The 17,493-nt window shown below is 35.9% G+C and overlaps 1 protein-coding gene across 2 annotated transcripts in view; it reads left to right on the top strand.

The window, feature by feature from the left end:
• Nucleotides 1-17,493, top strand: part of TRPM3 (transient receptor potential cation channel subfamily M member 3) — a 1,135,309-nt gene that overhangs the window by 811,395 nt on the left and 306,421 nt on the right. For both annotated transcript variants that reach the window (XM_044659442.1, XM_044659449.1), the window contains exon 6: nt 7,150-7,321. In XM_044659442.1, the coding sequence (XP_044515377.1) occupies nt 7,150-7,321 (172 nt within the window). The remainder of the gene's footprint in view (nt 1-7,149; nt 7,322-17,493) is intronic.

The following is a 17,493-nucleotide window of genomic DNA, read 5'->3' as shown; positions in this document are numbered from 1 at the left end:
ATCCCTTGATCTGCAGATTTCTTGTTTGGATTTTTCAGCTGATAGGTGGCATCTCAGTTTTGGTGAGATCTCGCCTTATGCCAAGAATTATATCTGGCTTAACAGAGAGAAATACTTAGCCAGGTTCTCTTTTGCTTCAGATCTCTGTAAGATTACTAAGACATCCAGAGCCAATCTTCACTGTATTCCCTTAGTAGATACATCCCTTTATCTCCTGAACAAAGGATCACTTCTCATTTCTTTTCTCTTGCTCAATGATATCTCACCAACATTGTAAGCCTTCTTCCATTGCTGTCCTGCCCCATATAGTATCATATCTTTGTTTCTTCACAACTTGATCTCCCACAATAAGCCCCATGCCTCTGCCTGCTGGCACCTTTTTTTTCTCTCCATGTGTAATTCACATGATGTACTATCCAAATAATGCGATCATTAGTCAGGGAAAGGGGCTATAATCATACTGTGAAATAACTCATTTGGAAAACCTGGAACTTGGACAAAATCCCTCCGCTATACCAGTTGTTTATAAGATGCCAAAGGAGACGTTAACCATCAGTCCGAGAATTTAATAGTGTTTTCTTTTGTTTCAGCATTTCCTTAATGTATGTATGTATGTATGTATACACACACACACATATATATACATATATATGTATAATCAGTGGGTATGTAGCAGTCAGAGACTGCTAAAAGAACCTTTGTGTATTGAATTAACCTAAAGAAGAAAGATAAAGGAGGAAGAAGAGGAATGGAAAGGGAAGAGAAAGAAGAGAAGAAAGAGAAAAGATCATCATCTTTAGCATTCTTGTTTCCATTATCACTGGCTGGGTCATCTATCAGGGAGCATTATGTATCAAGTTCTATGTGTCACCCTCTCAAGTGACAAACCTTGGTTCTGGGTTCACTTAGCCTAGATTCAGACCTGGAGGAAGCATAACCTCAAAGACAGGGGATTCATTTTTCTCTCACAATCTTTACTCATTATGCCCCAACATAACATTCTAGTGGAAATTTTAAAACAAAACTTAGTGATGACTTATGTCTCGGATTGCCCCTAAAGAGGTTTATAGGATTGCTACTAGAAAAGTTATTCAATTTATACAAATTGTGTCAAATAGAGGACAAGTGTAAAAGAAGTGCTTAAAACACAGAAGCAAACATATAAGTAAACACTGACAAATACTTAAAACATATTCTTTTTTAGTATATGTACATTTTGACCAGAGGGGAACTCACTCATCAATGCTAACTCTCGATTTGTACATAACAAGATGGTTTATAAGTGCCTCAAGAGAATTACCTAATCTGTTTTTTTTATGACATATATAAAGTCATCATTTTTCTCAGTGTTTTCAGCTGGAATAAGTTACTTTATACCCACAACAAGAAAGCGAACAACATTAGAATTTAAAACATTATGATTTAAAACATGTTTGTCAAAGTTAATTTTTTTTCCTTTAAGAAAGCTGCTCTTTACTTTAGAAAACCTAATTATATCACATTTGCCAACATTTCATCTATAGGGAAAATAGTTTTTAAAAAAAACACATATAAAAATGTCAGTACAGTAGGTTAAGCTGCTATGAAATAGTTCTGAAAACTCCATTTATTATATGCCTAAGCTTATCCAATCCCTTTGAGCAACACACATCAGCATCAGTATTATTCTTTGGGTCCTTCAGCCTCCCTCACAACCAGGCCTCTGACACAGAGAAAATGAAGAAAGCTTCAGAAGGTGCGGGGAAGCATTTCCTGACACTGACCTTTGGAACAGTTTCATTATCAGCAAACACTTTGGTGTTATTTTAGCACCTAAGACCTCAAACATTTTACATTGTGGCCTAGCACACAGTGACAGTCACATAACAACAAAGGAAATAAACAGAGGGAAATTCTCTGAGAACAACAACAACAAAAAAAAATGCTCCTCTTCACCGCCATGTAAGAGTCTCATCCAGCTTTCTGCACAACTTTAAAGTTAGACAGTCTACAAACTATAGCATCCTGGACCAGTTTATAGTAACTAGTAAGTTCTGCTTCTCCTTGATTTTATCTTATGGCTGTAGGGAGTCTAAGTTTGCCATTGTCTGGGATATTGGCAGAAGCTGCTTTTTTCCTACCCAAAGTCATACAGCTGGTAATAATAATCTGTGGCTAGATTTGAACTCACAGAGGTAAGACCTCCTGACTCCAGGTCCAGCTGACTATCCCTTGCATGTCTACCTGCCTCCAGCAGGTCAAAGGATTATACAAGTTAGTGAGTGTAGACTATTTGTATTTCAAACTTGAAGGACGGGAAGAGGCAGGAGAAGGGACAGTATATAAATACACAAGTTAGCTAGTTAAAGACTTCCATGAAATACCTGCTACTGAATTGTTAATGATTTCAAGTTTTCTTTCATCTTAACTATGGCTCAATAAATAATTTTGGTTTTTAAAAAAACAACTTTTCAGAGCCTGCTAAAGCCATTTTCTTACATTTGAAGCTACAAGGGAAAGGAAATATGTGCAGTCTTAATTAGTTATTTTTGCTGTGCATTTGCTTTAAGCAAAGAAAATAATTATGAGAATGTAATCATTCCTTATACTCAAAAAAGACAAACTGACATTCCACGTATGAAGAATAAATGCAGCAGGGCTCAAAGATAGATATCTTATCCCTATAATGATGAATTCTAGGCTTGCCTCTGACACATACTTGCTGTGACTCTCATTAAGTCATTTAATTTCTCAGTGACCCCAGACAACTCTCTAAGATTAATATAACTTATATGTGAATTGTCCATATGAATTGGTAGTGCAGAATTTCTACAGAAGCAATGAACGCATACATCTAGATTCTCCCAAAAAAGATAAAGAGTGGGTTTTATTTTAAACATGGACCTCTTGTGGGATCATGGCCCTTGAAATTTATACTCTCCTGTTACAAGACAGTTCTTTGGCTATGCAGTGTGTGCATTTTTATTCACATCAAACTTGGGGCGGGGGGGGGAGGGGAACTGTGCAAAAAATTCTGGCAAATAACCTCGGTACCTAATTAAACAATTACTGAAAACATGATGTCCAGAGCCATAGTCCCCTTCATAGTTTCAATCATTATATATGACTACAACTATCTTTCTTAGGACCAGACAGTTAACTTCTTAACCTCATGATAAAAGTAGTCTCTATCTTTCTCAAAATCAAAAAGAAAGCAATGGGAACTTTATATTCATCGCCATACAAAAGCACAATGCCACTTACTTTCCTCTTCTATATATCCCCCAACCCTATCAGCAGCAGTAACATTATCATTGGTTTCCACAGCTCATAGGTCAACTGGGTCTGGGACTTCTGAGACTACCATGCAGAAGGCCTGCTTTTCCCTATTCTTTCCTCAACATAAAAGAGATCCCAAGTGACTCTGTGGCTATCCCTTTTAAGAGATTTAGAAAAATCATTTTAAAGCTTAAAGAGACTCAGGTCAAGCTATCTAAACCCAAAATTAAAAAGAATCCCACCAAAAAAGCAACAGAAAAATCTTAAAAAGAGGCCCACAGCTCTATGGCCTGGAGACACAGTGGGGAAAGCATTAAATTTACAATCAGAGCATCTACTTTCAAATGCTGGCTCTGCTACTTAATCTCTGTGTCATCTTGGGCAAGTCCTTTAATGTCCCTTTTTGTTTTCTCATCCCCAAAATATAGGAGTAAGACAAAGTGAAGGTCCCCTCTAGCTCTAATCTATAATCCTATAACCCTAATATTCTACCTTACCACATCCTCGTTCACTGACACCATCTTCCCTATACTTGCACTCTCCTAAAAATATAAAAGACAAAATAGAATACCACCCAAAACTCTGTTTATAAATTATAATGATGGAATAACGTGCCACCCAAAAAGAAAGAATGCCTCTTTACTGGAGATGCATCCCTTTACATACAACAAAAGATAAATCCACTTTGGAAAGTTTATATTTGAGATATCCATTGAATTCTGCATCAGTTGCCTTACAGAAAGCAAATGTAATCTGTCACTAGCTGACCAGCAGACAGCCATATAATGTTAGTGCTAAAAGTGACTTTAAAGAGGGTTGAGTTCCATCCGATTTGGAAAGGAAGAAAAAACAAGTCTAGAAAATTTCATTGACTTACCTAGGATAGCATATAAGTAAAGATCAAGGACTAGAAATCAGATCTTTGATTCTTGTGTACTTAAATAGAGTCAGAAACCAAATGAGTATATTCGTACTGTTTGTTGTGTCATGGAAACCTAAAACAGGCTCTTAAAGTTTCAAATCCTTGAAGGATAATAAATTTAGAACTAGAAAAGACCTGCTCAATCATCTAGTTCAATACCTTTATTTTACTAATGAGGAACTAAGAGAAGTTAAATGACTTGCCCAAAGTCATACAGGTACTAGATCCAAGATCAAACCTAGCCTCTGAATCCAAATCCAGAACTCTCATCATTGCTGGAATTCAGATACTAGGAATGAAAAGAGATTATTTAACAGCAATCGTTTATGGGGAGCATTGGAGTTCAAGATTTCCAAGGTTTGGTTTTTTTTCAGTCCTGGTATTTTATGACTCTATAGATGTGATTCTGAAAGTATTTGGTTTTAACAAGACTTTCTTAATCATCTTCAGTATCATGCTTCATACTTCATATTATTGTCAACTGTTCAGTCGTGTTCAACTCTTTATGACACCATGAATCATAGCTATCCATGAGTTTTTCTCAGCAAGAATACTGCAGTGATTTGCCATTGCCTTCTTCAGTGGATCCTTCTGTCAATCAAAGGTTAAATGACTTGCCCAAGGGCACAGAGCTGGGAAGTTTGGGAGATCTGATTTGAACTCAGGTCTTTCTGACTCCAGACCCAGCATTCTATCCACTGAGCTGTGTAGCTGCCTTTCATACTACATAGCATCTTCTTTCCCCAGATTTAGGAGACAGAAAAGGAACCGAACCATAAATACACAATCCCCCAAATCCCCCAGAGTTATTTTCCAGCAAGTCACAAGATTACAGTGAGTGAAGTTAGTTAGTGAAGTGAGTGAAGACCATTTGTATATCAAGCCCGAGGGACAGAAGAGGGGGAGAAGGCAGGAACAGACTATGAGTATAAAGGTTAGCTATTTAAGGGCTTCTATAAAATACCTGCTACTGAATTGTTAATGTCCTAAGTGTTCTTCCATCTAAACTATCTTTCTCTATCTTACTGAGCTTGAAAGATATTCAAATTCTTCCTTCTTTGACATATCTGAAGACTATATAGTTTTCCTTTATTCCTGCTTGAGATATACATATAATTGGTACCTGTTTCGCTCTCATTTATATTTCCCCCCCACCCCCAATTCAAAGACTTGAAAAAACATCAGGTTTGGAGTTTTTAGTAGTGCTTGATAAAAAGAAAGCTTGCATTACCATTTCCCCTCCCCTGCCTCCAACTTCAGCTGTTTTGTTGAAAAGTAGAACTCATTAGTATTCATTGAAATCAAAAATGATTTTTTTCTATTTGGAAAACATAACAGGATGGACAGCATATCATTTTAGATATGTACATTGTAATACAGACGATAATAACTATTCATCTATTTGTTTCAAAGAACACTCAGAATATTTGGAGACAAATCTATCTGAATGTCCTGTTACACAGTTTGTCACCAAATGTTCGTGGAAACTCTTTGGGAGAAATTGATCATCCTTTTGAGTGACTAGAAGACAAAGTGTAAATAAATCTTTCAAGAACAGGGATGGTTTCTTTGTCTTTGCATCCCTGGTACCTAATACAGAACTTCGCACAAAGGGCAAGTTTCCTGAATGCTTGTGCATTACTTAGTTGGTTGATGTCCTGTGGATTAGTTGCCTTTTGTTAGAGTCATTCAAATGTTTTGTAGAGAATATAAGCTCTTTCCTGATTATTTCTCTCTCGTATTTATTTTAGAGCGAGCTGTTCAGGATTTTTTTAAAGATAAATTAATAGCATTTCACTTACCTTTTGCAGATTCTTCCTTTAGAGTTCAGGAGATGCAAACTCCAAAACAAAATATCGTCATGTGTTACTTGTCTGACTCCTAGCATCCAAAGAAATGGAGATCAGTATGAAAATGACATTGAATCTACTTTTTTGTTATTTCAAAACAGAACTTTTTTCCATTCTTCATTCATATATAGAATGGTAGGACTATAAAACCATGTTTCTTAAGAAAAAGTTAAGAGATTAAAAGTATGACATCTCTTTTCTTAGATGTCAAGGCAACAAAACTATAGTATTTGCTTGATATAGTACTATTCTTTTTTAGGTTGTTAATTCAGTTATCCAATTATTTATCTACTTATTTATTTCTCTTTTTAAAGAAATTATCTGCCCCAGCTACTAGTTTAGGGAAGTGATTGAGAGAGGCAGGAGTAAAGTGTTTACACTGTTTAAATAGCCTTTCCTGATTCATTTATAAATTTAATGATAAACACCGACAGCATCCATTGAAGTGTCCAGTGTTAGCTATACTTCAAACATGAACTCAATTACCTTTACTAAGAATTTGTAAACTCTTTTTTTAAACCTTTACCTTCTGTCTTATTACCAATTCTAAGACAGAAGAGTGGCAAGGGGTAGGCAATCAGGGATAAGTGACTTGCCCAGGGTCACACAGCTAGGAAGCATCTGAGGCCAGATTTGAATCAAGGTTCTCCTGACTCTAGGCCTATCTCTCTATCTACTGTGCTACATACCTGCTCCAGAAAAACTTTCATTAAGCATAGTTTGTGATCCTTTAGTTCCATTTTTAGGAAAAAAAAAACTCTTACCTTCTGTTTTAAAATCAATGCTAAATGTTGGTTCCAAGAAAGAAGAGCAGTAAGGGCTAGGCAATTGGGGTTAGGTGACTTACCCAGGGTCATACAACTAGAAAGTGTGAAACCAAATTTGAACCTAGGATCTTCCATCTCTAGCCCTGGCTCTGAATCCACTGAACCACCTTGCTGTTCTTATTCCATTTATCTAATATCCATTGGAAGACTATTTGTATCTTTCTTTTCAAAAGCAATGTCAGAAAGATGGTATACTATATTTTAATTCTATTAAAGTATTGATCCATCTGTTTTTCTCTCTCCTTCTGTCCTTCTCCCTGACCTTCTTTCCTTTTTCTTTTAAATCACACAGGTGGTCCGGCCATACCAGACCATGTCCAATCCCATGAGTAAACTCACAGTTCTTAATAGTATGCATTCCCATTTTATTCTGGCTGACAATGGGACTACAGGAAAATATGGAGCAGAGGTGAAACTGCGGAGGCAGCTAGAGAAGCATATTTCACTTCAGAAGATAAACACAAGTAAGTAGCAATCTGTTATTTTTGCTTTAGTGTCTTTATAGGAAATATACTGAAAGTGAATCCCATTAAACCTACCAAGCAATAGCACTATAAGCAGTTGAGTAAGTATCAAACAGAGATCATGATTTATATTAGTACTATTTAGAACTAGAGGAAGTTATCTTTCTAGAGGATGATTGGAGGAATAAAAGCTGATTATGCAGTTAAAATTTAGCTTATTTATCATGCCTGAGCATTCCACTCCATCCGAGGTTTGGGCATACAAACAAGCTTTTCTTTCAAAAACTATTTCTGTGTCCCATACCCAGTCTACTAAAGAAGAAAGGCACTCTGGGGAAATGACTTATTTATTAAGCAATTTTAGTGGCTTTAAAAAAAGAGAGAGCTTTTGATCTTAGCACAGATCTGGAAATGCTAAGATTTCCCAAAGGTTTGGAATACCCTGGGGCATTACTTATTACCTTTCTTTATAGGAACTTTGGTTTCTTCTATCTCTTAATGAGTAAGTATGTATGTAAACATTTGATTCCTTGTGAATATGTACATATCTCAGTGTTCATTAATTAATTAAGTGTGTTCAGTATAGCACTACCTTAAGGATTACTGCTTTTATTTCAAGAGAGAAAGCCAGTATTTTTCTTATTGGTATTCATAAAATAAATTATTTTTTTCACTGAAAATAATGGGAGGAGGCACAGCAAAGCTAGGACTGAGTCCGAGAACATAGCAGTATGTTTCAACATCATCTTTACCCAGAAAAAAAAGACACAAGCCAAGTTGAATTTATAAAACCAGAATGACATGTAAAGGTCAATATGGAATAAAATATTCCTGTGGAGAAAGGAGCAAAGAGACATGTAGAGGAATGAGGAAGAAGTTCCTGATTATGTGGTCCCATTTCTTTTTTTAAATTCAGGTAGTCTATCTTATGATAAAATCATAGATTTTTAATGACTTGGATATAAATTATGTGGGATATGATTTTTAATTTTTTGTTTTTTGTATTTTTAAAATTTCTTTGTATATGCATATTTTAAACAAATGAACCCAATTAATCAGTAAGCATTTATTAAATGCCAAATAATACATTTATATAGTGCTTTACGTTTTGCAGAGTTTTAGAAATATTCTAATTTTGTCCTGATAACAACCCTGGTAAAGTGCTATTATTATTCCCTTTTTATAGGTGAGGAAACTAAGACATATAGGAGTTGTGACTGGCACAGGGTCACATATATTGTCAAGTGTCTGAAGCATAGCACTCCACTAATTCTACTAGAATGAGGAGACATTTCACTGATTGACTGGATTTCTAAAGCCTCAAATTCTAGATTGTACTTTGGAGTAAGAGAGCCCACTTGAATCGCAACTCTAGAAATATCTCTTAGGACTGTTAAAGAGATCCATAATGTATAATTACGAAGAAAGTCAGCTTTAAATCCATTTGATTTTCCTTTGTCCCTTCCCCATTTCTACTTGGTTTATTTTTCTTCTTTCTACTTTTTTAAAAAATTTCATTGGGATACTTCTTAACTTATGATTTCTATTTTTTCATTCTCTTATTTGTGGTTCTAATTTTAAAGACCAATGCTCTAAATCATCTGTTATACCATGAGATTTCATGTGTAATAATACTAATAATAACAATAACAACAATAGCTAGTATTTACATTACACCTACTATGTGCCAGGCACTGTGTTGTGTTTTAAAAAATTATCTCAATTGATCCTCACAACAACCCAGTGAGGTAGATTATATTATTATTCCAAATTTTGCAGTTGAGAAAACTGAAGCAACAGCAGCTAAGGGACTTACCTAAGTTCCTATAGCTAGTGTCTGAGGTCATATTTGAACTCTAGTCTTTCTGACTGAAAGTGCTACATCCGCAGAGCCATAAAATTCCCTATTCACTTTCCTACAAAGCACCCTCGGGTGCCAATCCCTAGGGTAAATGTAGAAGTCTAATGTCTTATTAGGAAGATCTCTAGCATTTACATATATAACCATATACATTTTTTAAGAGCAAAGACTGTATAATCCAAGAAGAGAGTTTCAGGAAAATAGAGAATCGTACAAGACTAGAATGCAGAAGGATTTTAATATTTAACTTGATTCTAGATGGGAACCAAAGTTCACTCCAAAGTGCTATAATGAATGTTTGCTTCCCTCAAACAATGTTAAAATCCCATTCATCTGTAAAAGAATAAATAAATGTTTTACTCTCCTGTGTAATCAATAATAACAGCTCTTTGTGTCTTGGAGGTGAACTTTGATTCTGCTAAGCTGTGCCAGAAAAAGGGCTGAAAGCCCTAAGAGATCTTACGAAGGTGAGAAAGTTTCAAGTGCAAGGTCAATGTTGACCTGAATGTCTGCTATCCAAGGACCAGCTTAGCTAAATCAAGCCAAGTATTTACTAAATGATTACTGTATGCCAGGCAACAACTATGTGGTGCAGCTAAGTGACATAGGGAATAGAGTGCAGAGCCTGGAATCAGGAAGATCTAAGTTCAGATTTGGCCTGAGTTACTTACTAGCTACATGACCTTGGGAAAGTCATTTCACTCTGCCTCCTCTGAAAAAAAATAACAGCTGTATGCCTATCACAATCCCCAACACAAGCTGTTAGATTATGTCAACACACCTTAATACAAGTAAATCCAACTCTTTGTGATCCCATTTGGGGTTTTCTTGGCAAAGATTCTGGAAAAGTTTGCCATTTCCCTTTCCAGTTTATTCTTACAGATGAGGAAACTGAGGCCAAAGGGTTGAATGACACCACAGGGTCACCCAGTCAAGAGTCTGAGTCCAGATTTGAGCTCAGGAAAATGTCTTCTTGATTCTGGGCTTGGTGCTCTATCCCATGTGCCACCTAGCTCCCTATCTAACATCTTATTAAACCTCTTAAATGACATAAAGTATCTTAAAGCATAGTATTGATATATTCTATGACAGGAAATATTTATCTTTTACATTTGATTCAATAGCATTTGCCTTAGGCTTTATATTAATTCAGCCACCCTGATCTTTAAGCCCAGGAAGGTTAGCTTTGGCTGAAATCAAGGTGTTTCCTTAATCAGATCTTGGGAAATGTGCTATTTAGGAAGAGTTTTCTCTTTTCTTAAAGCTCAGACACTTTGCAATGTATTTGACCCTAAAGAATAATGCTATGACTAGTAACAGCAAACTTACACAGTTTTCAATAATTCTTGTATCTCTTCTGTTCTAATACTGTTCTCACAATTGCATGGGGCTAAGAGGTTCTCTGAGGCACAAGGAGAGAATTTGCAGCTTTGAGAATGAGTGAATATTCATGCCTCGCTTTACCTAGGAGAAAAGGAAGGGTTCCTGGGAAGCATAAAAGCCTCAAGGACAGAACTAAGAAAGAAGATAGAATACATGGACTCATTCACAAAGTAAAATAGGGATGAGAGGGGTAGTCTAATTCAAAATTTAAATTCTATTCAGTAGATGGAAATTTGTAGTCTTTTTTCTCTTAATAAGAGGGTTGTTGTTTTTAGATCACAATTTCAAAGAAATGCATCATAGCATCATTGACTTGTAACTGGAATGGACCTCAGAGACCATCTAGTCCAATACCATCAAATGTAGAGTGAAACCTAAGGAATTTAAGGGTCTTACCCAAAGCACCACAGTAAGCATCAGTGGGGAGATATGAACTTAAGTCCTCTAATTCTACTCTTTCCAGGTACCAGATATTTTCTTTGGGGACAAAAAAAATAAGGACAATCAATAGTTTATTTGCATTTTACTAACTTAATCATTTTCCCCAAGAAAGTTTTTAAAATATAAGAGGTAATTTGATTTAAGTTAAATCCTTATAGCTACTTGATATCACTGATTTAGTCAGTTATACAGTGTAACACAAGTTTCCTCCCCATCAGTGAATCTCACTCTTCCTGCTTGAGATTAAATCATTACCCACAGGACATCTGGGGACACAGAGTAGTTTTTTTCATTAAAGTACCATTAATCTTGATTACTCAGTGGTGACCAGTATTATAGTAATGGCTGGTAAAATACAATTATATTTTCATACACATAAGCCAAATCAACTGAAGGAATACTTTATTTGCTTATTAAGTGAAAAATGCCCAGGAGACACATAAACCCTTTACTATCATTAGTTTACCACTTCTATCCCTTCCCACACCCACTGCCACCATTCTAAATTCAATATTAAAGCACAGTCATTTATTATGCTGGTGATTTGAAAAGGAACAGAATTCTGTCAAGATTGAAGAATTACTTATGTAGAACTTTCTTGCATCTACAACTTTTAATCCCAGAGTCTGCTAGTCAAGGTCTTGTACATCAAACTATTTTTCCTATTTTATGATCAAATATGTTTTTTATTTTTAAAAAAAAGGTGATGGTGTGTGGGGAGAGCACACCAAGTTTCTCTTCACTCATGAATGTACTAATTTAATTATAAGCTATCAGAGCTGGAAAGTAGATTTCAGATCCTCTCATCTAACACTTGTTTTCAGATAAGACCCTTATCTTATCAGATAAGTAAGATCACTTTGTTGTTGTTGTTCAGCTATGTCCCTCATGTCTGACTCTTCCTGACCCATTTAGGATTTTCTTAGCAAGATATTTGTTTACCTTTTACTTCTCCAACTCATTTTACATATATGAAGAAACTGAGGCAAACAAGGTTGAGTGGCTTGCCCAGAGTCACAAAGCTAGTAAGTGTCTGAAGCCAAATTTGAATTCAGGACCTAATCTCTAATGACCTCAGTTTACCCTACTATAAAATAAAGAACCAACTTTCCAGCATTATTGTGAGGATCAATATTTGTAAAGTGCTTATTCGAGATTTGAGATGATATTTGTAAAGTACTTAGAATAGTGCTTGGCACATAATAGGAGCTACGTAAATACTATGATTATTTATTATTGTTCTGACTGGTATTTTCCTGTCATCCTTATTACTACTATCAAATAAATTGGGTCAGATTAGCTGATTTCATGGGTCCCTTTCACTTTGAACTTTCTGTAATTCTTTGATAGCTTAATGCTTATCAACAAAATCCCATCAGCATTTAGTATTTCTCTAATGGGAATGGCTTTAAAGGTTTTCTTCTCCATAAGTAATGATTTTGTTACATAAGGTATTTATTTAAAAGAGAATTATGCTCTTCTCATTAGGCACAAGAGAAATATCTGACCTTTGTAATAAGCCTTATCTTCCAAGACAATCTCAAGTCTTTTTCTCTAAGGAAAACAGTTGGTAAAAAGGTCTTTTTTCTAAATAAACAAGTATCAAGAAAGAAGAATTGATGTGACCATATTTGGTATTGGAGGGTAATAGTCATTCTTCAAATGAATATTTCTGTGAAATTTGGTTCTAGCCCAGCACAAGAGCTAATAAATTAATACATTCAAATATAGTGTATAGAGAGAGACAGCCATGGCTTAGTGTATAGAGAGCTACGTTGGAAGTAAGAAAATTATTTATCTTTAAAAAGCTATAGAGATCAGCATAACAGACAGATCTAACTCATTAAAGGAAACCAAATCAGAATTCTTACTCAGTGACATGATGTATTAGCACCTCTGTTTTTAGTTGCTTCTGCTTTTGTGACCTTAGAAATGTGCCTAGTACTAGGTTTCCTGTCACCACAGGCCACTCTTTGAGAATTATAAGCCTACCTGTATTAGATTACTTGAAGGAATGAAGTGGGGAAATGGTTTTGCTTTGCTTCTGAAAAAATGGAAAATTTAGGATACAATGCATAGTGTCAATACCAGGAAGCTAAAGGGCAAACGATGGAATAGTAACTTTGCAAAAGATTTGAATTTCTGAGCCATCTCACTTTCTTTTGGATTTCCAGTAGATGCATACATGTATGTATTACATGAATAAATAAATAAAATCTTGAAGACATAGGGTGTTTTTTTTTTAAGTTTCAGTGTTCCGTGCCCAGTGTTTTATCTCATTATCCCTGTAGGGATGTCACATATACAAAAAATTTTCTGACTATATTTGATAAAATTCAACTCAACAATCAGTTATTAAGCAAGGTGCTTGCCTATAGGCCAGACATTATCATTTGCACTGAAAACACAAAGAAAATAATAAAAATTATCCTTGTCTTCAAGTATCTTAAATTCCATTATAATAATAATTCACATTTATATGGCACTTTAAAGCTTATAAAATACTTTCCTCTCTATCAGACTGTGGAGTAGAATCATTGGATCAGAGATCTAAACTATAAGGGACCCTATTTGAAACCTGGGGAAACTGAGGACATGGAAGATTTTTAAATGACTTGCCCATAATCACAGACAGACAGTAAGCCTCAGAGATAGCTTTGAATCTCAGTTCTCTGACTCCAAAGTTCTTTCCACTGACCACATTAAAGTGAAATACTATTACCTCCACATTACAGATGAGGAAACAAACTTCAGAGTTTGAGATGTGATGCCCAACATCATACGGGTAATAATTGTTGAAACTAAATCTCTCCCTACACCAGCCTATTTGCTATAGAGCTAGCAAAATGATTTTCTTTAAGTTCACAACTAATCATGTTACTTTCTCCTCTCCTATCTCTAGGATCAAATTTAAATTTTTCTCCTTAGCAGTTAAAACTTTCACAATCTGGCAGCTTCCTATCTTTCTTTTTTTTAATTTTTTTTAACCCTTAACTTCAGTGTATTGGCTCCTTGGTGGAAGAGTGGTAAGGGTGGGCAATGGGGGTCAAGTGACTTGCCCAGGGTCACACAGCTGGAAAGCGTCTGAGGCCGTATTTGAACCTAGGACCTCCTGTCTCTAGGCCTGGCTCTCAATCCACTGAGCTATCCAGCCGCCCCCAGCTTCCTATCTTTCTAATATCTTGACACTCTCCTTCTCAAAGTTTCCTGCTTCATAGTGAAGCCCTACTGATCTCACATGCAATATAAATAAAATCTCTATGTGCCTTTCCATCAGCTATGTGCCATGCTTAGAACCTACTCATTCTTCAAGACTCAGCCCAAATGCCAGCTACTGGGAAAGGCCTTTCCTGATTTCTTCCCCATTCTCTCACTTCCAAGTTTACCTCATATTTGATTTCTTCTATATGTCTTGATTGAGGGGAAACATGCTGTCATGGAGAGAGAACTGACCTCAAAAATAAATAGGTCTGGGTTCTTATCCTGCCTTTGATACGTACTTCTTGTGTCGTTGGGCAAGTCATAACATCTCAGTGCTCTAAATAACTTTCTCTAATACTATAAGTTACAGAGAAAGTACTCATATACTTGTGGATTTATATATTTAAATATTTGAAAATTTTGTATATTTACTTTTCATGTCTTTATTAATGTTTTATTTTTCCCAATTACATGTAAAAAAAGTTTTTAGCTTTCGTTTTCTTATATTTTTAGTTCAAAATTCTCTCTTCCTCCTCCCCTGTGCTATTGTAACAAAACATATTTCCATATTCATCATACTGTGGAAGAATACAAATTTATATATTTACCAATGAAAGTACATATGCAGTCCCTCTTCCTATCCCTGTATCATTTATATGCCTATAAATTATTTTATCCTATATATTATCTCAAATCAGTAAAATGAAGTCACTATGGAATACTGAGGCAACCTGGTGTAATAGGAAGAGGAGTGGACTAGGAAATGGGAAACCTGAGCCCCCATTCTTGGTTCTGCCATTAACTCACTCTGAAATTATGGAGGAAATCATTTTGCATCTCTAAACTATTTCCCCATTTTTAAGATGAGAGGATTGTTCTAACTGTTCTTTGAGATTCTTTTCAGGTCTGTAGTTCTATGATTCTATGATATATCAATCAAGGAAAGCAAAAAAGCATCCTTGATAAATATTAAGCATTCATAATCCTTTGTAGCAAGACTCTTCAAAAAGGCCATCTACAATTGGTGTGTCCATTTCTAATCTCTTACTCTCTTCTTAACCCCTTATTATCTGCCTTATTATTCCACTGAAATTGTTCTCTGTAGAATTAGGAATGATCTCAAAGTTGCCAAATACAATGTCCTTTTGTCAATCCCCCTTCTCCTTGCCCTCTCTACAGCCTTTGACACTCTTGATCACCCTCCTTGATAGTTTCTTCTCTCTAAGTTTTTAGGATATCACTCTCACCTCGTTTTCCTCCTACTTATCCAATCAATACTTCTCTGTCTCCTTTTTCTGGATCCTCATCCAGATCACACCTTTTAAACTTAGATGCCCCTGAGAGTTCTGGCCTGGGGCCCCTTTCTTTTCTATGTCTATACAACCTCACATGGTGATGTTATCGACTCCAGTGGATTTAATTATCATCTCTGCACTGATGACTCTCAAATCTATCTTTCCTGTTCTAACCTCGCTGCCTACCTCCAATCTTCCATCTCCAGCTGCCTTTTGGAAATCTTTTTTTTTTTTTTTTTTAAAAATGTTCTAAATCACTCTTTTTTTTTTTACATTTATTAATATTCATTTTTAACATGGTTACATGATTCATGCTCCTCCTTTCCCCTTCAACCCCCCCCCGCAACCCCCCTACCCATGCGCATTTCCACTAGTTTTGTCATGTGTCCTTGATCAAGACCAATTTCCAAATTGTTGGTAGTTGCATTGGTGTGGTAGTTTCCAGTCTACACCCTCAATCATGTCCACCCCGACCCATGCGTTCATGCAGTTGTTTTTCCTATATGTTTCCTCTCCTGCAGTCCCTCCTCTGAATGTGGGTAGCATCTTTACCATAAATCCCTCAGAATTGTCCTGGGTCATTGCATTGCTGCTGGTTCAGAGGTCCATTACATTCGATTTTACCACAGAATGTCAGTCTCTGTGTATAGAGTTCTTCTGGCTCTGCTCCTTTCGCTCTGCATCAGTTCCCGGAGGTCTCTCCAGTTCGCCTGGAACTTCTCCAGTTTATTATTCCTTTTAGCACAATAGTATTCCATCACCCGCATATACCACAGTTTGTTCAGCCATTCCCCAATTGAAGGACATACCCTCCTTTTCCAATTTGTTGCCACCACAAAAAGCGCAGCTATGAATATTTTCGTACAAGTCTGTTTATCTATGATCTCTTTGGGGTACAAACCCAGCAATGGTATGGCTGGATCAAAGGGCAGGCATTCTTTTATAGCCCTTTGAGCGTGATTCCAAATTGCCAGCCAGAATGGCTGGATCAGTTCACAGCTCCACCAGCAATGCATTAATGTCCCAATTTTGCCACATCCCCTCCAGCATTCATTACTCTCCCCTTCTTTCATTTTAGCCAATCTGCTAGGTGTGAGGTGATACCTCAGAGTTGTTTTGATTTGCATTTCTCTGATTATTAGAGATTTGGAACACTTTCTCATGTGCTTATTAATACTTTTGATTTCTTTACCTGAAAATTGCCTATTCATGTCTCTTGCCCATTTATCAATTGGGGAATGGCTTGATTTTTTATACAATTGCTTTAACTCCTTGTATATTTGAGTGATTAGACCCCTGTCAGAGTTTTTCGTTATAAAGATTTTTTCCCAATTTGTTGTTTCCCTTCTGATTTTGACTACATTGTTTTTGTTTGTACAAAAACTTTTTAGTTTAATATAATCAAAACCATTTAATTTACATTTTGTAATTTTCTCTAACTCTTGCTTGGTTTTAAAGTCTTTCCTTTCCCAGAGATCTGACAAGTAAACTATTCTGTGTTCACTTAACATGTTTATAGTTTCCCTCTTTATATTCAAGTCGTTCACCCATTCTGAATTTATCTTGGTGTAAGGTGTGAGATGTTGATCTAGACCTAATCTCTCCCATATTGTTTTCCAAATTTCCCAGCAGTTTTTGTCAAATAGTGGATTCATGTCCCAAAAGTTGGGCTCTTTGGGTTTATCATACACTGTCTTGCTGATGTCATTTATCCCCAGTCTATTCCATTGATCCTCATCTCTATCTCTTAGCCAGTACCATATTGTTTTGATGACTGCTGCTTTATAGTATAGTGTAATATCTAGTACTGCTAGGCCCCCTTCCTTCGCATTTTTTTTCATTATTTCCCTTGATATTCTTGATCTTTTGTTCTTCCAGATGAAATTTGTTATAGTTTTTTCTAATTCAGTAAAGAAGTTTTTTGGTAGCTTGATAGGTATGGCACTAAATAGGTAAATTAATTTGGGTAGAATTGTCATTTTTATTATGTT

This window comes from Gracilinanus agilis, chromosome 1 (assembly GCF_016433145.1).
Source record: "Gracilinanus agilis isolate LMUSP501 chromosome 1, AgileGrace, whole genome shotgun sequence".
In the NCBI taxonomy this organism is placed as follows: Eukaryota; Metazoa; Chordata; class Mammalia; order Didelphimorphia; family Didelphidae; genus Gracilinanus; species Gracilinanus agilis.
The sequence above is the reverse complement of the archived record's forward strand: the minus strand, read 5'-3'. Positions and strand labels throughout refer to the sequence as shown.